Here is a 25813-nt window from a genome sequence, read left to right as displayed (position 1 = left end):
CCTTGACAGGGAAGTGTAGAGATGGAAAGTTTTTCCAACCCCTTGGGGTTTGGTGGAGGGGTCAGCTTCTCAGAGCATGTGACTCCCATTCACCCAGTTCACAGACAGGAAAGGGTTCTCACACTCGCTGACCAATTGACATAAAGATATGATGATGTTCCTGATGTAACGGTCCTTATCTACAGCAAACAAGTTTAGTTGGGTTGTAAATATTCTTGTCAGGTTCATGCAGATACTGTGGTGGACCCCTAACCTGTCCAGACCAACTGGTCCCCTAAACCTGTTTAGTTATATTCTGTGTACTCAAAGGGTTCACGCCTCACAGACAGATGTACTTAAGTTAAAGAGATGAAAAATGAAAATGACGTCATTATTTAACACCATCAAGTTGTGCTAAACGTGAATAAAATAAGATATTTTGTAGAATGTAGTAACCAAACGATTGCTGGTCCGTCATTAGTCAGCCATATTGGTGGCACTGACCATAAGCAATGCCACTGAAGTAAATAAAACTTGCATATTTGGCTGATTATTGCTGCTGAAAATGGTCAATTGTTGTCATGTTCTGGCCTGTACTAATCGGTTGGACCAGGAAAAATATTTAGAGTACTACAGACTGCCAAAAGTTATAACAAATCAAGGAGAAGAGTGCAAAAAAACTGTCTAAGGAACAAACAGCGTTTGTGGTTGGCCAAACTAAATGATTTCCAGGTAAATAATCTTGACAACATTTGTGTTTGTTCTTATCATTTCCAGTCAGGTGGGTGAAATATTAGCCTAAAAATCTTAATTAATACTGCCTGTACGTATCTTTACCACCTATTAACTTATCTATCAAAATATTGCACCCTTTCCTGCTTACTAAATCATTCTCTGTATGATTTAGCAGCTTCCACACATTTTGTCCCATGGTTTAGACAGTATAAATTAGCAGAAAAAGTACATTTACCTTGCAATCCATGTTGTTGTTTACATTCGTGTATCTCCAGTATGGCCGCGCATCCGGGTAACTGACCAAATCGTGAGGAGTGCAAACTCTCTATAAAAAATCATCAACTGTGAGATTAAAACAACTGCTCAAGAAACAATTCAATTGTTTTTACTTTTCCAGTTATTTTGTAGTAGTAATCCAGAATATGTTATGTTATTTATGCATTGGACGCCCTAAACAATTTGGTTGTTTTATTAGTCTTACCGTGTTTATCCTTAGCTTAGCAGTATGCTAACGTCAAATCATTAGTAGCGTCTTCAACGAGCTTTTCGACGATGGAGCGTTAAATTAGTCACTTAGGACACAGCATATGGGTCGTTGAATGTGTTTTTACTTTTAAAATGGTTGTGAACTGAAAACATTAACTACTCAATATGTGCCAGACCCTGCAAAGGACGCGAACCTAACAGTGAAATACGTTGGTCTGGCGCATGTTTACACAGAAAACAATTAAAAAGCAGCACAGTGGAATAAAAAAGGCATTCTGTGTAAATGGCTCTTAGAAAGTAGCTGCCTATGTAGGGAGTTGACAGCGAGTCTAGCCTCCTTGGGTTTTGAAACACACCCATGGGGTTCTACAACATTACTGCTTATTACTTAAAAATACGTTCCTGCATATACTTTGAATGTACTGTATGCGCACTGACATTTAGTTAAATATGCTTAGTATTCAAACTGCTAAGTATTACAGTGTTTACGTATTAACTAAAGTGCAAATTAAAGTTGTGTGAGCAATGACGTGCGCCAGAGGAGGCGCGGCAGTCGCGCAACAGTGCGGGGCGCATCTGAAACAGCTGTAGAAGAGGAGAGGATAACATCACATCTCATCACATCACATCAGAATCAGCTTGAGGAATCGGGACTGTCCAAGTAAACCTGACACAGACCAGTCTGGACTGATCTGCTTTATATAAAAACAGCAGACAGTCGGGGAAGTCTTCTTCGCGTGTGAGGAATGGATAAGCACAAAGGTAAGCTAAGTGGAATGATTATGTGAAGTTTATCGCTTGGAGTCTGTTTGCATGGTGTCATGTCAGAGGACATATTCGCTTACACACACAGTACGCTGTAAACAACTTTAAAACCTTTGCGATGTTTTCCAATCCTCAATATTTGGGATAACGGATCGTGGGAAACTGCGGGATCGCTCTCCAGAGGGATGCAACAGGAGGAAATTGAGTTTCCAGGGAAAGTTGACTTTTCATTGCGCTCGTTCATTGATTTTCTCCATCTCTGTGGGTTTCGCATTCTTCCTTGGGATTAGTATACGAGTTCTGAATGCATAAATAAACAAGGCTTTATTAGAGACGCTCACAAGAGATTCTGTGCAGTAGCAACAATTGTTCTTCCAGAATTCTTTGGATTCCTGTGGTTTAAGCTTTTTTGTATGCATAGGAATGCAGAACCCTAATATTTCATGACTAAACTGAGATAAGACTCTTCTCTGTGGGAGGAACAGCAGCTTTTGTGCAAACCGATGTTTCTCTCTAGAAAAGTTTCTGAAAGTTCAGCAATCCTAGCTTGAACATGATTAATGTCAGGCACTAATGATAATCTATAATGTAGTAGCTATAAGACTGACATGTCAAATGTATTAGCAGCAATAGACCACAGTGTATGGACACTGTGGAAAGTGGTGTTTGAACAATAAAAACCTCTGTACCACAACAGAGAAGGTTTTCACTTCATAATTCCACTTCCTGTGCTGTGCAGACTTCAGTTAGTGAAGTAGACCATTTGGTCAGGTTTTGGTTTAACTCAAAGCGCTATTATCTCAGCAGTTCTTGGTATTTGCATGACAGTCTGTGCTAATTTTTGACTGAATATGTCACTTCACCATTCCAGTCTGTGGAACCCTAACCCTAATTGAATTGATACAGTAGATCCATGAATGAGAAATATCACTTTTTGATCCTTCAGTATTCAGCATACTTATAAATTCTAGTATGTGTAGTTGAAATCGTTGTGTAGTAGTTGTGTAGTAGCATCATAAGTGTGCTGTAATGCTTGTTTTACAGTTATTTGTCTTAAAGGGATAGTTTACCCAAAGTGAAAGTTACATCTTGATTTTGTTGTTTGTTTGTTTTTCTGTGGAACACAAAAGGAGATGACTGACAGGATGTGCATGCTGTGCTTTTCCAAATAATGAAAGCAAATGGTGATCAGGCACTGTCAAGTTCCAAAAATGACAAAAAAGCATCATAAAACTGTTCAACATGACTATATACACTTATACAATAACTATAACGATAACTATATTAGTATACCATACTAGTATCCACAGTTTATGAAAACAGTGCATGTCATCTGCTGCTTTAAACAATCAAGTGCTTTAAAGTCAGGTGGATTCTCATTGGCTGTCAATGTTTATATTGTTCATCAGCTGGAAAAAAAATGTTCTGAAAGTGATTCCAACAATATTGTTCCTCTGTGCTGTTGTCGTTATACAGTAGCTATGGTGTGAACTTCCATATTCTTGTAAAATTAAGACCAGATCACACTAACAACAATAATTATGTTTATTATTTGTTGCCTGTGCTCTTTAGTCAAGTGGACTATGATTGGCGGTTAATGTTTTTATTGTTCATAAGCTGGAAATCAGCTGGAGATCTAATGATACTGTTCCTGTCTGTTGTTATTGTTATAGTTGTGTTGTGAACTTCCTTATAAACGATTATTAATATGTTATATAATTATCGTCTTTGGTGTGAATGGGCCTTAAATCTATATTCCTCTTTGGAAACCAAAATGTATATTTTTATTTATTGAAAATATCACCTTGTGCTGTAGCTTTAAAATCTCAAGATTGCCATATAAATACGTGCATATTCAAGTTTGGCAGTTCTTGACAGCCCAGATTCATTTGCATTGTAACAGGATCAACATTCTGGTGTGAGTAAATGGTGACAGGATGAACTATTTCTTTAATTTGCAAGCACATGTGACTTGATTAAATGTGGTGAGACTCTTGTGCACACTCAGATGTTTTAATGACAGCACTGTGCTGGTAAACGCTGTCAGGAACAGGCCTGCAGTTGTTGTGGTTAGCTGTCTATGAGGCCATGCCTCTTAAAGACTCTTTGTGAATTTTGTTTTTGTGAGATAAGACGTATAGGGAGGGAAGGAAGATAGAGGGAGGAAAAAAGGATAGTGGGAGGAGGGAGATGGCATTTTGGGGAGTATCGCATAATTTCTTCCATGATAAAACACTGAGTGGGTGACATATTTTCCAACGTCATATGATGCTTTGTTTGTGTGTAGCATAACAGTAGAAACAAGCTCTGTAATGCTATTTACATGATGAGAACTCACTGGTTCACAGTACTGTGTAGATACATGAACGTGCATGTTTGGAGTTCAGGATATAGCTTTGGGTTGTGGTTTTGGATAATACAGTGCTTTGAGCCTCACACAACTGTTGATTTTGGCACATTTGGTGTCCCTTTTGCATGAAAATGCTTTTGTGTGGACATCTGAGCCTGTGAATCTAAACTAAGAGGCTTAGTTTAAACTCTTGTTCCCTCTTTACTTATATGATGCAATAGTAGGGTGTGTTAAAGATAAAAGATAAACAGGTGAGAGAGTCTAGAATTTCAATAATGAGATGAAAAGGTGAACTAGGTGCCCAAATATACCCTATTAGGAGTGTTCCTTTCTTATCCCTCCGGTTTCCTCCTTTCCCGCCTTGATTTCTCTCTTCAAAGGGAGCCTGTGGAACCAGATCTCACCCTTGAGGTCCGGCATGATACCAGCATGTTTCCGGACCCACCCACGGGCTTCGCCGCCAGGGCCAGCGCTCAGAGCGTGTCAGCGTTCCAGAATGTTGCTGGAGACACAGGGACGTCTCGTGCATCTTAATAAAGACAGCCTGCGTGCTGGAAGCAGCTCCAAAGGCGTCCCAGAAAGAGAGATCAGCACTTTTTCAAAATGGGTCCTTGAGTTCATGCCCTCATTACGCTCACTTCTGAAGAGAGTCAACAGGGAAGCAGCACGCTTATTAGTAAACGAAAAGAGCACAGTGGAACTAAAATACGGAGAAAAAGAGCCAGGACTCAGCACTTTTCCCAGGGTCGGCCTGGAATAGAGTCGGGTTCCGGAAGGATAAATCTCATTTATTTTCTCTGTGAAGAAATTTGTTTTAATAAAAGTAAACCTGTCAGGGCAGACCTACAGTGAGTTCTGAGGTTTTTAAGCAATGATATATGCTTTTGTATGTCTTGAATCAGTCAGCTCTTTAGAGGTAGTGTTTGCTGTTACCAGGGAAAAGAACAGGCAGCATGCCAAAAGACTGTCCACTCCCATGCTGTAATTGAGTCAGTCCCCAATTTCAGACAGCCAATCATATATATAAATGAGAAAGCTTTTGTAACGTTATAAATGTCTTTACTGTACTGTCACTTTTGATCAATTTAAGTGTGTAATGTTACCTCTGAAGTCCTTTATTTCAGATAGATGCTGTTCTATCATGACAACTCTTGGAATATTTAAGCATGGATATGACAATGTTACTGCTAATACATATGCCAAAACAGTGATGTGAGTATTTAGACATCCTGCTGCTGCACAAATATCATATAAAATAACCCGTAGCAGATTTATACAGGTGGAGCTGGGGAGGCGGAGGGTTTCAGACTACATTTATAATCTCCGTCTATTAGGGATGCTCATTTTAACCGGTTAACCGTTAACCGGCAGAAAGAATTTTAAATATTTGGTTAAAATAAAATATAATTGCATTTTTAAGAGAAAAAAGATAATCATGTAGGCCTATAAGTCGCATTTTATTACATTCAGAAATAGGACTAATGCTGTAGCGAAATGTTAACAAACATTAACATACAGCTAGGCTAGGCTATTTAGCTCGCGCCACAACAGATCATTTCAGTTTAACAGTATTCAGATAAGAAGAAGAAAAGTTTTTATTTGTGTACATTCACAATAAAAACAAATATTTGTGCTTTTGTAAAATAAAGAAAAATAGGATGCCACTTTTAGCAGTCTTGGTTTCCTTTCGCGCAGCACAAAATGCACCAAAACTGCTTACTAGCTGCTTTTTGCACTGTTTTTTCTTTTGTTTTGTTAATTAACTAAAAAAATGTATTAATTCATATAACCTACCTTTATTATATTTTTTTCCAATCGTCCATCCAGAAGTAATTGCTGCTGAAAGTTAGCAAACATTTTTTTTTCAATTGTAAACATATTTCACAATATTACAGTTTTTGCTGTATTTTTGATCAGTAAATGCAGCCTTGCTGAGCAGAAGAGACTACTTTCAAAAGATCTTACAGATCTAAAACTTTTGATCAGTGGTGTATTGTATTTATTTAGTTTTTGCATTGTTGTGATTCGTCTTGGAGCTGGTTGGTTTGGTTTAAAGCTTAGAAGTCTTTATTGAGGAATTTTTTGAAACCCCAATGGAGAAACAAATGGTAAAAATACTTCCGGGAACCAACACTGCTGAAAGAGTGGGCGGTCACTGCTCTACTTTTTTTAATCAGACTTGCAGAGGACAGAGTAAACGAAAAATCCAAGTTTCCCCTGAATGGTAACTGTGCTCTGACTTGTAAACTGGCCTCTCAAGTTGGCAGTGTTTGAGTGTAATCTGCGAAACAATGCTATCACAATATCTGTGTTTAAGGGTGGTTAATTCAGGCGTGGAGGTTGTGATTTCGAGATGGCTTGATAACTCCATGCTTATCTCTTAGCAGGAGTGTCAGTTCGGATTTGTCCACGGTTAAGAGTATGGCCTGGCGTGCTGTTGTCAAGTCTGAGCTGGCTAAATAATGCAGTTGAGCTGGTTGTAATTGTGAGTCAGTGCAGTTTCAGATCCTCTCTTGCTCAAAGCCTTTGAGACTTTTGATAAAGTCAAAAGACCCATTTGTTGTTGTTATTGTTTCGTTTAGCCCCTGACATCTTGTTATGACTATTGCAGTACACAATCTTGGGACTGAGCGAATGTACGTTCAGCCAACTAAATATATAATGGTATAACTTGCATAATCTTTCGTCAGAAGTCAGTCATATCGAGACAGAGTAGACGCCAACGGCTGCTGGCTGAGCTGTGCGTTTGAAGTCTTATCTTTGTATAATTTCAACTATAAGTCCATTTTCCAAGTTAGTGTCACTTTTGTTTTTGTATTGCCGTTCAAATATTCCCCTCTCGTGACAGTGTCATGGCAAGAAAATGGTTTGCATTTGGTCCCCTAGATTTGACCCATGTTAATGTCCTTTCAGTGGCCAGGAGAAGATAAAGGTTGAACAGTGTGAACTGAGTCCCTTCAATCAGGCTTGTCATCACTCATTTATCCTCTACGAAACAATGAGGTCAGAGGCAGCGTTGCCGAGTAAAACAGAGGTGAGCCAATCAACGGCTGGCCTGGGAGAATTTCGCCAGTGGAAAATGAAACGTCACCTGTTTTGCAGTATTGCGTAAAGCCATTAAGATGTCATGTATAACTGCTACAAATTAACACTGCGTATATTAAAATGAAATTAAAATGAATGCAATGTTTATGTAACCTATGCTTGATTAAGGTTAATGTTTAAGGTTTTGTCCATCTTCCGTTGGCATTGTTGTCCACATTGTTCCTTAGTTCTTGACAGGATGATAAACAAACTTACATAATAAAATGAGTTTATGGAACGTGCCCATTAAAAAATAGTTTTGTAGCTTCTAGTCAATGTTTATTAGGTCTGAGGTCATCTTCACTAACGTTCAAAAGCAGTCTCTTATGATCACTAAAACTGCCTTTGTTTAATCAGGATTACAATAAAAACAGTAATATTGCCGTTTAGAATGAGTGCTCTCTATTTAAACATTTTAAAATGTTATTTATTTATTTATTTATTTATTTATGGCAAAGCTGAATTTTAAATTAAGATTAAATTAAAAGAGCCGGTCATTTTTGAATTTCGACATTGCTTGTAATGATTTTAAAAAGCATGTAGTAATGGTTAAAACTGAGCTTTTCAAAACTCTGAATCAGTGTAACCAATACATCGCAAAATGATTCACTGTTTTGAAGCGCTCCAAACAGATCACGTATCGCAAATCATGTGTTTTAGATCGGGACTTCGGAACTTTGGTCTTTGCGAATCATTTAACTTAGATTGGGACTTCAATTTGCGTATCGTGAATCATTTGATTCAGATCATGATCTGGAGTGGGTTCGCGAATCATTTAACTTAGATTAGAACTTCAAATCATGTATCACAAATCATTTGATTCAGATCGGGACTTTGGAGTGGGTTCGCAAATCATTTAACTTAGATTGGGACTTCAAATCGCGTATCGCGATTCATTTGATTCAGACCGGGACTTCAGAGCAGGTTCATGAATCATTTAAATTAGATTGGGACTTCAAATCGCGTATCGTGATTCATTTGATTCAGATCGGGACTTCGGAGCGGGTTCGCGAATCATTTAACTTAGATTGGGACTATAAATTGCGTATCGCAAATCTTTTGATTCAGATCGTGACTTTGAAACGGGTTCACGAATCATTTAACTTAGATTGGGACTTCAAATCGCGTATAGCAAATAATTTGATTCAGATCGGGACTTCGGAGCGGGTTCGTGAATCATTTAACTTAGATTGGGACTTTAAATTGCGTATCGCAAAGCATTTGATTCAGATCGGGACTTCGGAACGGGTTCACAAATTATTTAACTTAGATTGGTACTTCAGATCACGTATTGCAAATCATTTGATTCAGATCGGGACTTCAGAGCGGGTTCGTGAATCATTTAACTTAATTGTTTTATGTTTTATACAGTTTAAACTGCTTCGAAGTCCTGATCTGAAACAAATGATTCTCCATACGCGCTCTGAAGTACTGAACTGAATCAAATGATTTGCAAACCCACATCGAAGTCCCGATCTGAATCAAAAGTTAAATGACTTAGATTGGGACTTTAAATCGCGTATCGCGAATCATTTGATTCAGATCGGGACTTTGGAGCAGGTTCGCGAATCATTTAACTTAGATTGGGACTTCAAATTGCATACAGTGAATCATTTGATTCAGATCGGGACTTTGATGTGAGTTTGCAAATCATTTGATTCAGTTCAGGACTTCAGAGCGTGTATGGAGAATCATTTGTTTCAGATCAGGAATTCGGAGCAGTTTAAACTGTAGAAAACATAAAACAAATAAGGTAGTAGAGTTATAAAAACAAAACAAAAAAAAAGAAATAAAGTATACACAAATACAGATCCCTTAAGAAAATGAACCATGGTTTTACTATAGTAAATGTGTTGTATACTTTGTAATACTTTATACTTTAATACTATAATACTTTTTTTCATTTTATTTTTTTTAATTTAAAAGAGAAGACATGATAAGTGAGATTTCTGATTGAAGTCTGTGAGAATCAAAAAAGTAGTGTCTTATAGACCTCAAACTTTAAAAAAGTTGTGTAAGTGTGAGTGTACTTCTGAAAGTTGTCATAATACACTATTAGCAATTAAAGCTAAAAGTGTTTTCTTCCAGGAAAATGGACCAAAAATATTAATGACTCATTTTGTACACAGGGGCGTATACCAATATTTGCCAAGAGCAAGTAGCAAATCATGCTTATGCTGTGCTATGATGTTAACTGTTTTTTTTTTTTAAAAAAACAAAAGCCTTACAGAGCGTCCCATCATAATGTCTTGTTTCAATTGGAAACATTTCAACACTGAAAGGAAAACTGTGTTTGTTAAATCATTTCGGGGGATCTTTAAAGTGAGTCATTCCAGATAAAACTGCAATAAAACCAATAGGTTATCACTGGATTTGTTGCTAAACCATTTTCCTGACAACGTCAAAACTTGGTCAACATTCATGCATGTAAATGAAGTTAATCTTTGACATTTTACAAAACATTTGCCATACAGACGTTTTTCACAATATGAGTGTTCCTGTGTAAATATTAAAGAAACGTAAGCACATAAACTTTGATAAGAAAGTTGCATAAGAAGCACTCCTTATAATAGCTGTATTTTGTAGTATACATTCTTATATTTTACTCTTTGTGTCAAAGTGAGTAATTCCTGCAGCCTGCTGTGGAGACACAGATGAACTCAGTCCCATTTAAAATTAAATAACGCTGTATGCGAAACTGTCACTGGCGCTCCAAAGCAGTTATTCATTATTATCATCTGTGCAGCAAATGTCAATCAAAGAGAAGATACTGTATATCTAAATCTGAAGGGATGCCGCTAGCGAATGCATGCCTGTGTTGAAGAGGAAACAGTGTAAACAAATAAACCATAGTCAAGGGATATATTTCTAAGTCCAACTACAATCACAGCCAAAACCCATAAGCAGCTCAGCAGAAATATGTGTGAGAAAGCAGCAGACTAGGGGAGGGTTTGTGAGTTTAAATCAGTGTCTTTTGTGCCTGTAGACATTTAGAAAGACAAATGCGAGCGACTGGGTGAGAAAAGTTGTTTTATGCTGTTGTTTCTTTTTTATTTGTAACTAAAATGCAATAACAGATTGTTAAAGTCAACATGAAGTACTATTTGTTTCTTAGTTCTTATGTGAAATGCACTTATTTTGTCCAAAATCTTTGTCTTTTTGATCTTTTATCAGAATGTACTAACTTCCCCCACCTCAGAAACAACCTCCCGATTTGGCGGATGAAACAAATCCCTCTTACTTTTCAGTCCGTCCCAACAACAACCTGACTCCTTTTCAGTACAATATTCCTATTAATTCCAGTCAAATTTACTTGGATATACAGATTGTTTACAAATTGACAAGACCAAATTTCTCTACAATGTTACTGAATTATGTCCACTGGTCTTTAAAATTCCAGAAAACCCAACAACTTGTTCACTGTCCAGTAGAGAAACTGAAACTGACCACTATACCTGATCATTTGCCAAGGCAACATTTCTTATTTTATTTTATTTTATTTCTTATTATTTTTTTATTTTATTTTATTATTATTATTTTTTTTTTACATTTAATTTCGTTTTTATTTTACTTTTATTTCTTTTTATTTAATTTAGTTATTATTTAATTTATTTTCAGTAAAGAAAGTGGTTTTTAATAGTTTTTTAACATAAACAGCAATGGCGTGCATGCGTTTTTTTGTTGTTGTTGTTTTTTTGTGGTATACTAAGTGTGTAGGCGTTAGATGACACTGCAAATGTCTGTAGATTGCTGATTTCACCTCCATGAGATAAGATTCAATGCCGAGGGCAGTTTAGTCATGTTCAAAGGTGTTTCTGGGTTTCTCAGAAGAATTGATGTGGTGCATAGATGTTTTTATATAGCTAGGAGTTTTCACTGCTGTTTTTTCTGGAAAGATTCAGTGAGTCATGTTCAGTGTGTATTAGAAGCTTTCGATCACAGACCAGACACATAAATCATCCGGTTCATATGATCTATGCTGTCGTCCATGTCCTCATCAAAAAGACTAGTAGCCTGAGTCAATTCAGTGTGGCTAAATGATGCTTTAGTATTTAATACAATCTCAGAAACATGATTACCTATGTTAGCAGTCTGTCTATCTAGTTAAAAGTTAAAAAGGTTGTGTGTACTTTTGTATATTTTGGCGAGCAACTTAAAGACGCTGCTCTTCTTTGTGCATTATAATACTATAGTGATGTATTTTGCTGTGGATCCCTACAGACCTCATCCATAACTCGTTCTCGCTCTGAAGCTGCAAATGGTCCAGACAAAAGAAAACATTTTGGCTCTGTGTGATAAGGAGTAATTGTAGGAAATGGAATTTGTATTCCAGTTTTTCTGAGCAATCTGATTTTCTGTTGCCAGTGCTCCTGATTGCTCAATCTAAATAAACTAAAAGGTCTAAAGTGGAGCCAGCGGGCCGGACCATAATGCAGCATTCCTCGGTTGAGACATTTACAGTATTAGACCGTATGTAGTAACATTTTAACTTGTTGTCGGCTAATAGATGAATGTTTGAAGTGCATGGGTGTGTGCAGCATTACGCTGGAACATGACACAGTATGTTTAAATTTATGTAGTACAGAATTACACGTAATTGATGCAATTTTACTGAGTAATGGCATTTGGGTGTGCTCATATATATTTGTTTAAGTAAAGATTCTTTGTGGTTGTGTTAGGATTGAGAGGAAAAGAAGCCAGACTATTATGCTGTCTCATTAAACATTATGAAACCAGTGAATAATTACCTCTTTATTTCTGGTGGCAGTTAAAGGATCGTATGTTTGTGTGTGGAGGCATTTCTGATTATGTAGCAAGTTTAGATAAGTATTCTTTAGCTTGTATTTTTACTGGCAATTAACAAGAGTTCACAGTGTTGTCTGTGCTGTTAATGCTGAGTGCGTAAAATGTTTGTATCATGTAGGAAACAGATGTAATAGATTTAAAGTAGATTTAGGTTCAGAGTAATCAAATAACACTTGGTTGATCAGAAACTGGAGAATTAGAAATGTGAAGTCTGAGAACTGTCACAGTGTAATGTTTTTGAATGATGACAGGTATATCAGTCATCACAGCAAAACCGCAGTACAGTGAGTTTTGGGAGCAGCACAGTGTAGTTTCTTGTTTCACGTGCAAAAATGAGCATTTGCAGAGTGTTATGGTTATATTAGCAGAAAAAAAGCCTTTTCAAAAGGTCAGGGAGGATGGAAAATGGACATGAAAAAATAAATTACGACTTAACGTTTATAAATAGACCTCAGGGGGAAAATAAATAATAAAAAATGAATTATATGATCTTTTTAGAATAGCAAAGTTTGTAAATGAACATATGCTTTAAAAATATTGTATTTTAATCATAGAGAGACAGTGATTGTTTCTTTAGCAAGAGCTGTAGCAGCAATTATAAAAGGGGACATCGGGCACAACTCCTCAATGGGCAAACACTCTTTTTACCTCGTCAAAAACAGCTCTGTTCACAGTGACCCGTTTTGGCGCATGTCCCTTTAAATGCTAATGAGCTCTGCTCACTCCACCCCTCTCTTCTGATTTTTGTGTATTTGGTGGCGCATTACCATCAGAAACAAAACTAATCCACTACTTTTTCAGTGGCTCGGAGAAAATTAACACTTTTACATTCAAATACAAAACACCTGCATTGCTTACGAGACATTGTTGTCAAGCGTGGAGAAAATAACGGACAGCGTACAACTGGCTGGGAGCAGAAATATGCTAATATGGGACAGTCCATTAGCAGTTGTGGGTGGGGCCTAAGCAGTATGACATCATACTGCTCAGAAAATCAAAACGGCTTGAAAATTGAGACTGTTTAGGTTTTTGTATTGTAGGGTGGATGTGTCCACACCCTGCTATTTATATACAAAAATGACAGTCTTACCTTAGACCCGCCCTAAATGAGCTGAGTGAGCTGAGAACAGTCCGACCGCCATTGTGTCGACTCCAGCTCAGGGGAAGACAGGAATGTCTCCAATTGAGTGACTGAGGTGTTCTGTTGTTGAATGTAGTAATGAACATAGCAGTCATCATTTACTCCTGACGCTCTGAGCCGCTGAAGACGCAGAGGATTAACTTTATTTTTTGAAGGAAATGCGCCCGGCGATCTACTTAAGTCACGCAAATCATTTGTGATCCAGCTTCACCTACAGCAGAAGTGAGTATACGGGGTTTTTATGCATCTTTGCAAATCGCCTTTCTTAATAATGTGCTAGTTAGCAAGTTTCGCGACTAAATGTGGCTAAATGTGAGTAAAGTAAACATTACGGCTCGTCACCCCACAGAAGAGAGGGGCGGGGTGAGCAGAGCTCATTAGCATTTAAAGGAACATGCAACAGAATGGCTCACTCTAAAAAGGGCTGATTTTGACCAGGTAAAAAGGGTGTTTTTTAAACTACCACTGAGAAATTTGAAGCAAAGTATGTTATGGATTTCTCATTAAGACCCTAAAGAATCATATCAACTTGTGGAAAATGTGCATCCGATAACCCCTTTACAATCCCAGACCACTATATAGTACAGATCCGTCTTTGACTTGTGTATGCAGTATGCATATTGACCAAAGTGACAGTTAGCGTGTTCTTTCAAGAAGTATACAACATATTGGTGGTTCTGTACTGCTTTTCTGTGGTCTCAGGATGGTTAGTGTCATCTGTTCCCTTTAAACAAGAATAGAGAATGCTATGCAACAGCAAACACCAAAAAACATGCCACCACTGTGGTGATCGCCCTCCCACATGGCCGACAGCCCGTCATTTTAGAGATTGAGGGTTTGACTCTGGAATCAAATAAATGATGTGCTATGACACGTTGCCTTGAGCTGAGCTAAGTATATGAGCCACAGCTGGAGCCAGGCTGTATTTTAAGTGTCAGACAGGAATTGTCTTTAAAAATCAAACCACTTAGAATTCTAACACAAGCCAGAGCAGCATCAAAATGCTCCTCGTCCACTCGATTTAAACTTGTGTTTATTATCCCAGTTCTGATACAGCAAATGCTCTGTGGCTTTGTTTCTGGGAAGAGCAGCGCTTAACCTTACAATTTAGCATGAGCATGTGTCTAAAATCAGTTCAAAAGGCATTCAAAAAGAGGAAGACAAACAAGCACAGTGACAATGTGCGCAATATCAGTTGGTTTTATTAAAGTCTTCCTCATTCCACCAAACACTTGCTCTCCGTATCAACCACAAAAAAAGAATTTCTTTGTCTAGCTGTGATCTAGAAGTCCAGAAATAGTATAGGGTTTACAAAACACAATCAAACACCTTTATTTGCAGTCATTGTTTGTCCTGGAAGAAGGAAGTGGGTTTTTTTACATCAAAAGAAATCCCTTCTCTGCTGTGGTGTTAGCCAGACAGGTACCATCAGCACTGAGATCTTTCTTTGTCCTCATACTTCCTTCAATCAAAGTGAAGTTGTTGATCATTTTTGTATTTTGTAATGCTCTGCCCTTTTAGTTAGTGACTGTCGTGTGGAACAGTTTAACATGTCACTGTCAAACCCAGGTTTCGTTACTCTGAGGAAGTGTGAGTGGTTCTAGTGTTTACAGGGATGTAACTTTCTCATTCTCACCGTTTGCAGTGTTTAATGGGCTCAGGGCCAAATTGTAGCCAGTGGAAACTCGGTCCTCATTGGACTAAGAGTCAGCTGACTCTACATTCCCATGATCTTCTAGCGAAGGGCATCGAAGTCAATCTCTAAAAACACACGGCAGAGAAAATGTTTGGACAAAAGCTCAGCTGAGCATCATGGCAAGGGAATACATAACATTATGAAAGGAATAGTTCACCTAAAAATGAAAATTACCCTATGATTTACTCACCCTCAAGCCATTCAAGGTGTATATGGCTTTCTTCTTTCAGACAAATACAGGAAATGTATTTAAAAATGTCCTGGCTCTTCCAAGCTTTATAATGGCAGTGAATGGGTGTTATGATTTTGAAGTCCAATAAAGTGCATTCATCCATCATAAAAAGTACTCCACATAGCTTCGTAGGGCTAATAAAGGCCTTCTGAAGCAAATCGATGCTTTTGTGTAAGACAAATATCCAATATCTGTATCCTAGAACGCCACTTTCTCATGAACATGAGTACGACAGTTAGCGTAAGGTAGAGATTAGAGTTTATACAGTTTTAAATATGGATATTTTTCTTACAAAAATGCATTGAATCACTTCAGGAGGCCTTTATTAACCCCAAGGTGCCGTGTGGAGTACTTTTTATGATGGATGGATGCACTTTATTGGACTATTGAATATCACCACCCATTCACTGCCATTATAAAGCTTGGAAGAGCCAGGACATTTTTGAATACAATTTAGATTGTATTTGTCTGAAAGAAGACAGTGTTATACACCAAGGCTGGCTTGAGGCTAAGTAAATCATGGGGTAATTTTCATTTTTTGGATAAACTGTCCATTTAAAGGGGGAAATTGACCAGAAAATTTCAATTCTGTCATCATTTACTCATCCACACGTTGCTCCAAACTCAAGCCAGTGGTGTTCTGTGTTTTAAAACTCCATTTGTCTTTCATTGTATGGACAAAAAGTTTAAACATTCTTTAATATACCTTCATTCTTTAAGGTTTCAATCTTTTTTGTCCTGCAGATATAAAACTTTACTTTTACAGTTGCTTCATCAATTTTTTTATTTTTTATTTTTTTGGAAATCAATAAAGAAAAAAATCTAGGAGAAAAAGATTTGTGGTATGCACATTTGCAAAACATGTTTTAGGCTGTTGTGTGTGGGTGAGAAACCAAAGAAACTTGTGAATTCGTGTGAACATGATGTTGGTGCTAAGGAAAGCCACGAGCTGTTTTGAAAGTATTTGCTGATTACATCAAATGTATACGTGTTATACTTTACAACTTTGGATCAAACTTGAAATGCCACTAACATGATAAAAAAATACCTGTAAAGATCAGCATATATTGAATACATTGAGTGCATTGTAATACTAAACACACAATGTTATGTCCAGTGAACTTGTTTGTTTGTTTGTTTTAGGCCTTGGTAGGGATTTTATCTTTCATACAGGAGTTTTTCTCAGGAGTTATTTATGCATGCAGTGATGGATAGATGTTATCTGTCTCTGAGGAGGCGACCAGGAATGTTCGATTAAATCCTGCCTTCCTAAGCTATGACTTCCTATTGTGTTAAATGCATAACTTGTCTTACTCTCACAGTAATTGTAGAGATGTTACTCTTACCAGTGACTTAGTAATAATAGGCAGGTATTAAAATATAATTTATAATAATAGACAGTTTAATCATCATTGCAGCAGCAGTAGCATCAGCGTGTATGACACTTATTTTGATAGATAGTGTTGGCTTCACACTATGAGTGCAAAGGAAAATTAAAAATGTATTTCCTTCTACAGCGGTATATGTGACAGGACTGTTTCAGGATTGTTTTTTTTTCTCAATTTTATTCAGTTGCTGTTTTGCAGTTTTTGTAATGTGACAAATTAAATTTAAATATTCTTATACTCCTATTAGTCCTATAATTAAAGTCATAAAATGTTATAAAATAATCAAAAAATGTTATTAGATGTTTAGATGCATAAAAACATTTCACTCTGTTATGAAACTAGTGTCACTGCTTGAAATTTTAAGTCAACTCTCCATTAATGAATGTCAGTCAGCTTATGGTTCATACTAGAGAAATCTCATTGTGTGCATTAGTCATGACAATGAGTAATCCAGTGTTACTTTAATTATTTGATGACACATCTTCTTTTTCCTCCATTGCCTGAATAGCAGATTATCTGAGTAGAAACACTGCTTCTAGAGAAAGACAGATATTACCTAGTGTTGCATCACCTTACTGAATTGGGCCTGGCCTTTCCTAAAGGCTGGGCTGAACACTACAGTTCCACAGAAAGAGAAATGTAAACATCCCTATTATACAGGCTAAAAAAGAAACATCAACATGGGTTGAGTAGTTTTATAGGTCATTGCACTAGATTTAAAACTAGAGAAGTTTATATGTAACCAGTAAAGTACGAGATTGCATCATAAACATTGTCACAACTGAAGGGTTTTGACAGCAAAGTCCCGGACGCCGTTTATTTCCCAGTACGTTGTATTTAAAAGTATATTTCCTGTACAGCAAAGCATTGAATGATATATAACGCCAATAATGCCATTTGAGGGTCGTTTTTTTTTAATTGAGATTTATACATCATCTGAAAGCTTAATAAATAAGCTTCCCATTGATGTATGGTGTTGTTAGGATAGGACAGTATATGGCCAAAATACAACTATTTGAAAATCTGGAATCTGAGGGTGCAAAAAAAATCAAAATATTTAGAAAATCGCCTTTAAATATATCCAAAAAGAAGTTCTTAGCAGTGCATCTTATTAATCAAAATGTTTTAATATACAGTAGTCAACATTTGAAGTGGATCAAAGTTGTCCTAAGACAAGTACAGGTATTCTTTTTGATGTCAGGACAAATTTAATGAGAGGTTTTGATCTGCTTCAAATGTTGACTACTGTACGGAAAATATCTTTGTGGAACATGATCTTTACTTAATATCCTAATGATTTTTACCATAAATGAAAAATGTATCATTTTGACCCAAACAATGTATTTTTGGTTATTGCTACAAATATACCTGTTCTACATAAGACTGGTTTTGTGTTCCAGGCTCACATATAGACACAGCAAAATAGTCCCTGATGTAAATATACCTAGCCTAGTGGTTAATCATTAACTTCTGCATATGCTGTGCAATCATATATATATATATATATATATATATATATATATAGCTAGATGATCGAATGTTTCAGATAGCTATTTGTATTTCCTAAAATGCTCTGTTGAATGACCAGTTAGCATCCGGGACCAGAATTCTCCCTTTTGTATGATGCTGATGACTATTTATAAAACATTGTATAATCCATGGCCTTGCTCTAAAATGACACTACAAGTCTCATCTCTCATCCTCAACTCATTGTTTGAAATTTTAAGTATGATGACCAAATATTTAAATGAACAGGAGAGTGACTGTTACTGAGTTATCCAACAACCAACATTCACTCATTAGTAATTTATACCACAAAATAAAGACAAATAGCATTTTTATATGACTAAATGGAATGCAATGTGGCTAAAGGGAGTTTGATAGTTTATTTGTAACCTTATGTGGAGTTTTGTTGAGATGTAAATGATGTGTGATAAGCTATACTTTTGGTTTTGTTTCCTTTTTTGAGTTTTTTTTTTTTTTTCCTTTTTTTCCTGTTCCAGTAAGGTCTGTTCTGTTGTAAGGCAATGTTATTCACAAACAAAGTATGGCCTTCATAGTGGGGCATCCAGTTTCCTGCTGACCCCTGGAGGGTGTGTGGGTTGTGACAAAGCCTCCCCATTCACCCCACACTGGGTTTCTCCAAAACTCATGACGTATTCTTGACCTCAACCTGCTGCAGACTTTTTACACAGACACAAAAGACCAAAGAGTACAGATGTTGTCATTAATTAGCATGACATTCTGAAAGTAGCCAACAGAGCGCTTTACATAATTAGGAAACAATGGTTTTGGTATGAAACCTGCTTATATATAGCTCATATGTGACTCTGGACCACAAAACCAATCATAAGTAGCATGGGTAACATTTGTAGCAAAAGCCAACAGTGCATTGTATGGGTCAAAATGATCAATTTTTATGGCAAAAATCATTAGAATATTAAGTAAAGATCATGTTCCATGAAGATATTTTGTAAATTTCCTACCATAAATATATCAAAACTTAATTTTGGATTAGTAATATGCATTGCTAAGAACTTCATTTGGACAATTTTAAAGGTGATTTCAATTTCAGATTTTCAAATAGTTGTATCTCGGCCAAATGTTGTTCTGTCCTAACCAACCATCAATGGAAAGCTTATTTAGTCAGCTTTCAGATGACGTATAAATCTTAATTTAAAAAAATGTACCCTTATGACTGGTTTTGTGGTCCTGGGTCGCATATGTCTCACTCTTGAGATCAAGTGCAGCCTGTAGCTTTTTCAGGCACAATTGGTTCACCACTGTGCTATTAAACATTAGTAATTTTAACTTTGTGAATGATTCACTTACATTGCCAAAATGCAGACAATCCTCATCTTATCAAGACTGTATAAGCTATATTTATTTACTGTGACTAATTTGTAATCAGCATGAGAAGTATTAGTACAGTGCAAGAGATCTACTGCACTGACATGATGCTTTTCTTTATTACGTTCGCTAACTATAGTCTGTTGTGTGTTTGCAGTGCTGGAGCAGCTGTTGGAGCAGCTGCAGAGGTTCCTGAAGATCCTGGATGGAGAGAAGCTGAGTGGAAATGCCACAGTGCAGAAGGGCCTTTTGACAGAGCTACTGCAGTCATACAAGTCTTCCAATGGTACATAAATAACATCATAATGTCTAAACTAACCATCTGACTCTACACCAGTGCTTCTCAAACTGTGATTTACAAAGCATTGGTGGTCCATGTTTTTGAGTTGACTGGACAAACGACTACCTTTTGGGGCTGCAATTATTCCTCGATTCTATTCAAGTATTCAATTTTAAAAAAACCTTGACTGCATTTTGCCCATGTCGAGTCATCGGCAAAATACAGGAAGTGGCGCATTCCACATACGCAATGCAGGTTTAATATATGTGGTTTAATTATTTACATTCGTTTGGGCTACATACATGCATCTCAGAGCGGCTCCGTTGATGGTGAATGCTGCTCCACACAGTTATCGTTTACATGTGTGGAGCATCTCGAACTCCATCTCTGCATATTGCTGTGAGTTTGGGTTTATTATAACTTTCATCTGGGAACGCAACGTGCATTAATTTTTCAGATTTGCAATCATATATAAACCTACACAAACACAGGAGAATACATTTCTCCTCACACGTTTTGATGTCTAATATTCAAGAAATTACAGTGGCTGTAGCATTTCTGTCATAAAGAAATGGCCAAATATTAAAGATTGTGTGGACATTAGAATGAAATGTTGTTGAGTCAATATTAAACATGGATTACATTGCGCAGTAAAGTGTAAAAAACAATTATCAGGCCGTTGGCTCCCTCTGCAGGCATTTGTTAAAATGCGTAATGTACATTAAGGTAGCTCTACTGTTTATAATACATTATGTATTTTAACAGTTTTGTGCAATAAAACCATATGATTACTTGCTTTTGATACTTTATTTGAACTAATTATTATTGCCTCATTGCTATTATATATGTATTTTAAGTCATTTTAAAGGCTATTGTACTACAAAAAATTAAATAATCGTCAGATTACTCGATTACCAAAATAATTGTTAGTGGCAGCCCTACTACTTTTCAATAGTTTGGGTCAGTACAAGATTTTAATGGTTTTGAAAAAAAGTCCGCGATTAGAAATACAGTAAAATAGTAATACTTTTAAATATTATTACATTTTAAAGTGAACCCTGGGTATTAAAACTTGTATGGCTTAAAATAATGTAAATGATGTCTCTTACTGAAAAATTTACATTATTTTGATGACGTGAAATGGATGCACTCGGTGGTGCTGCCTGTTGCTATTTTTACCACAACACAACTCAAAAAATAAAATACGATATGATGACCACAGCTACTGAAAGAGCTTATAGGTGGCAATGGACATAAGCGTAGGCTTAAACCAAATACCATCGATTTTTTTTTCCCACAAGGAGTCTGAACGTCCTCGGATAACAAGCAAAATCCACACTGAGAAACTTCTGGCTGTGGCGTCAAGACAAGCGTCAACATGTTACATCCTACCAGGATGGCATCTAGCGTTTATTGTCTCTGCCATTTATAAGCTCTTTCAGTAGCTGTGGTCTACTAAAAACCTCAAAGGCATCAGGGCTAAAGTGGAGAGATCAAAGACTCAGGTCTTTAGGAAGTTATTCATCCACAGGCATCTTCCCATTCTTTTCTCCTCTTCTTATCACTAGGAAAAGCAGTGAAGACTTACTTCGCTTGTCTCATTACTCTTCAGCTGAAAATTACATTTCCGAGTTGCGTTGAGGTAAAAATAGCAATGCCTGTAGCTCACCCAGTGCAACCATTTCACGTCACTGAAATAATGGTTCCCCTCCCTAGTCCAAAATACATATAAAACAATGTGGATTTTTAAATAATGACAGATTGCTGTGTGCTGCTTTTGTGGGAGCACTCTACTGGTGTAAATAAAAAGTAGCAAAAGGTCTAACAAATGCAGTTTTATATACAGTATATGTATTTGAGCATGACACTTGCACAGCACAATTGTCCTCACGAGGAGCAACAGTTGTGTGTGCATTTATAGCTTCTGTGTTGTTTAGAGAATCTGCTCTGTTCTGTCTTATTAAGGAGCCCGTAATTTTGGTCCGTGCATGTGCTTCTTTCTTCACACAAGCATGGCTGTAGGTTTTTCATGTTCTGGTCTTGGGCTTGTGCACTTCCTCCCCTGGCTCCAAACTGTATCATTTTCCAAGGCTGTTTTTATCCTCCAGGGACACTCACTTCCTTTTAGTAGCAGCTTATAAATAGCTTTCATTTCCATCCTCCAAATCCCAATCTGTTTTCACTGTACCATCGAAACATTTTTTTGCTTCATCACAGGGTTTTATTTCCCCTGCAAAAATGCATCAGAGTTGTGTTACCTGTGCCATGCACCATGTATCTGCCATGCTGACATCTTGTCGCTTACACTTAATTTACTTCATCTGAAGATCCAAAAAACACCCTAAAATATTATCTGTTGCCAAGCAAGCGCTGTAAAACCATCTCCTACAGCCTAGGACTAAATCAGCACTTTTATTATGATAGAATATGACCTCTCTATGTATCCCACTGGCCTGTCTTTGATGTGTACAGAAGGAGGGGCCCTGGAGATGCCTTTGGACCCTTACACAAGAGAAGTGTAGTACAAAACTCTCACTGTTCTTCTCTATAACAGAAATCTATTACATGTTCAGTAAAAACGAGTGAGGGATGAAAGGGTTTAGAATCTGAAAAAGCATTAAATATGAGAAGGAGGGGGAGGAAAAATCAAAGAAGTCCTAGAAGTTTCAGGCGAGGTTATTTGAGTGGAGCAGAATATCTCTACTCAAGTAAGTTCACAGTGGGCCTAAAAGTATGTGGACAATTAGGCCACACTTAAATTGTGATTTTATTTCATAAATAGGCAATAAATAAATTCCTCGAGTTCACACAGGTGTCCTAGCAGTTAAATACTGTGTAAACATGTTCCACTGATGTTCAGCCAACTGTAAAATGTCCAAATACTTTGTATCTTGAATTCAAACAGTGTTTATGTTTTATTAATTAAAACCTAACAAACATTTTTTACTTGAAGCGTTTAACTTGTGTGGGCTATATGTTCATGTTAAAGTAAATACCCTTAAAACTGCAGATTTGGCAACACTGATTGTTAGAGATTTTAATATAAAGGTCTCTGTTGTGTTGGATATATATTTGTCGATGCTGGATGTTTAATTGTGCCTGCTTATTTCCTAGATTTTTTTAACGTGTTACCTTTGCCATCATATGATGGTCACTTAAAGTCTCCTAACAGTTCATAACTATTTGAGAGTTCAGATGCATCTGACGTTTTCTTTAAAATTTTTATCAGGCTCCTACACTGTAAAAAATAAAAAAACAATTTGTTGAGTCAGCTTAAAATAATTTGTAACCCTGCTGCCTTAACATTTTAAGTTCAGTCAACTAAAATAAGTTTAGTCAACTTGAAATGTTAAGTTGTGCTAAGTAACAACTTAGATATTTGTGTTTGCTAAACTTAACAGATGGGTAAGCTGCCTTAAAATTTTGAGTTGATTCAACTCAAATAACTAAGCTGTCACTTAGTATAATTTAACATTTCAAGCTGAATAAACTCTTAAAAAATTTTAAGGCAGCCAGGTTACAAATTATTTTAAGTTGACTCAACAAATTGTTTTTTACAGTGTATGTATAGGTTTCTAACTAAGTACCAGCACTTCTGATTGGGCTGAGGCTGGGATTTAGCGAGTTTGAAGTAAAAGTATTTGATGGGTGTATACTGTATGTTGAGAGGATTCATTCAGTATCATTATCTCATTTTTGACCAAGGCATCTGAACTCTTAATTTGTACTTTTTGGCAAATTTGTGGTAAATTCGTATGAATTTGTATGATCTCATTCATACATTTTCATAAGGGTGGGGTATATGTTCATTTATTTATTTGTTTAAATTAGTTTTTTTTTTTTTCCACACTTATCACATCATACAAATGTGTATAAAATTGCTTAAAATGCATTCTCATGAGATTGGGTTGGTAAATTAAGTTTCCAGATACTTATTTTGTTCCTGTAGCACAAAATTCAGCACAAAAAGCTTGCCATCATGTGAGAAAGTTTTTAACGAGATTTAAATGTAAACAACTTTTAAAACTCTTTAATGGTGTATATTTCGCAGGAGGAGATGAAGAATACATCTACATGAACAAGGTCATCGTCACATGTCAAAACCAAGACAAAACAGACCGAGGTGAGTCTGTGATCTACTATAATTAACTTACAATAACTTTTGCAGGTGTGAGGATGAAAATGGCCCCTGACCTGCAAAGATGCGTGTCGCATATCACGGTGGTTTATCTTGCTGTTTGACAGCTCTGCTGTGAATGTGTTTCATGTTTAGGGGGGTGACTGGGTTATGGCTGAAGTGTTAAGCCCCCCCTCCCCCCCGCTCCTCACCATTTCCTGTCTGTTTCTCAGTAACTCCTGTCCTCCTCTTGCTCTCTCTGCCAGACCCCCATCTGAGGCCAGGCTGCTTTGTTTAGATTTCACTGAAGAATGAGAGTAACAATAAAACCAGACTTAACATTCACATTGCTAGTCATCTGCGCCAAAAAGATACATGCATGACTAAACTCTGGTGGCGTTCTTTGATCAAATTCACAAACGGCACCATGTTAATAAACGATTTTAAAAAAGCTTATCAAAAAGCAACCATTTGAAGTTTGGTATCACACAAAAGGATTTTTTTTATTATGCCATGCACAATGATTTCATCATTTCCTGCCTATATAAAAATTTCCCCAACCTTGTATTAATAAATCAATAATTAAATCAAACTGCAGTGTGCCACACCATGAGATTCAAAAGCTCACGTAGACCAACAGAGAAACGTAAGTGGTGTGGAAAAATTTAATTTTAGTGAAAAGCAGTACTTCATGGTGTCTTGACTCTTTGGTGACTCTTCGTCCTTGCTGTGCGGGTTTGGTATTCGCTTTGCGTTCCTACGGCAACCCAGATGTTACCATTTGGAGAGGAAGTCGAAGGAATGTCTGATGGGAAGCCTCTGAATATGGCCATCAGCTCTAGGAGACTGCCGCAGGCTATGCAGTGTTACCAGAGCTGAGCCGCTATCATATGCAAACTATGGTAGATGAATAGCGGAATTAATATGTTTACTTGTTGCTTCCAAGCACAGTTCTTTAATGCTTCTTACTGCTGCACTTGATGAACCCATTTAAAAGTCTTCAATCTATTTATTAACAGCCATCTTTGTTCTGTGTGAAATCAATGTGCTCCTCAGACTACAGACTAGAAGCCAATGGAGAACCAGGTAGACACATCAATTTCAAGAACCCACCAGAGCCTCCACCTCCCAGACCAGTAAGTGACTCATTTCAACTTGTCATTGAAAAATGACAAAGATACATGATTATAAAAATCAATATACATTTTATTTCACACTCAATTTGTTTTGAGATGCTAGTATGACAGCAGTGTTGTGGGTAATGCATTACAAATAATAATAATAATAACGTTATGTAATCAGATTACTTTTTTTTTCAAGTAAGTACTATAGTAATGCATTACTTTTGAATTTACAATGAAATTTAGTACATTTTTCAAATATGTAGCACAAGTTACTTTGTTTCCTATTTATTTACTTGCATCTCTCCTGTCCCTATGTTGAAAGAAATTGGGTGTGAGGTGAGGTGAGGTGAGGCACTTCCTTCAGCCTGAATGTGAGAATGAAGGGTGTGAAAAGGTTGCCTAAACCTCACAGTTGCCAAAAATCTAACTTTATATAAAAGTGACCCTGGACCACAAAACTAGTCTTAAGTAGAGCAAGTATATTTGTAGCAATAGCCAACAATACATTGTGTGGGTCAAAATTATAAATGTTTCTTTTGTGCCAAAAATCGTATGTTCCATAAAGATATTTTGTAAATTTCCTACCATGAATATATCAAAACTTATTTTTTGATTGGTAATATGCTTTGCCAAGAACTTAATTTGGACTTTAAACATAAGTTTCTTAATATTTAGATTTTTTTGCACCCTCAGATTCCAGAATTTCAAATAGTTGTATCTCGGCCAAATATTGTGCTATCATAACAAACAATACATCGATGGAAAGCCTATTTATTCGCT

The 25813-nt window shown here is 36.7% G+C and overlaps 1 protein-coding gene across 2 annotated transcripts in view; it reads left to right on the top strand.

Annotated features, from left to right (window-relative positions):
• Positions 1-1778: 1778 nt before the first annotated feature.
• The window catches only part of afap1l2 (actin filament associated protein 1-like 2), a 45400-nt gene continuing 21365 nt past the window's right edge, over positions 1779-25813 (top strand). For both annotated transcript variants that reach the window (XM_051124400.1, XM_051124399.1), the window contains exons 1-4: positions 1779-1962; positions 19670-19798; positions 23844-23915; positions 24966-25045. In XM_051124400.1, coding sequence (XP_050980357.1) covers positions 1947-1962; positions 19670-19798; positions 23844-23915; positions 24966-25045 — 297 coding nt within the window. In that variant the 5' untranslated portion in view covers positions 1779-1946. The remainder of the gene's footprint in view (positions 1963-19669; positions 19799-23843; positions 23916-24965; positions 25046-25813) is intronic.

This window comes from Labeo rohita, chromosome 12 (assembly GCF_022985175.1).
Source record: "Labeo rohita strain BAU-BD-2019 chromosome 12, IGBB_LRoh.1.0, whole genome shotgun sequence".
NCBI classification, from domain to species: Eukaryota; Metazoa; Chordata; class Actinopteri; order Cypriniformes; family Cyprinidae; genus Labeo; species Labeo rohita.
Note: the sequence above shows the minus strand (reverse complement) of the source record. Positions and strands in the feature narration are given on the sequence as shown.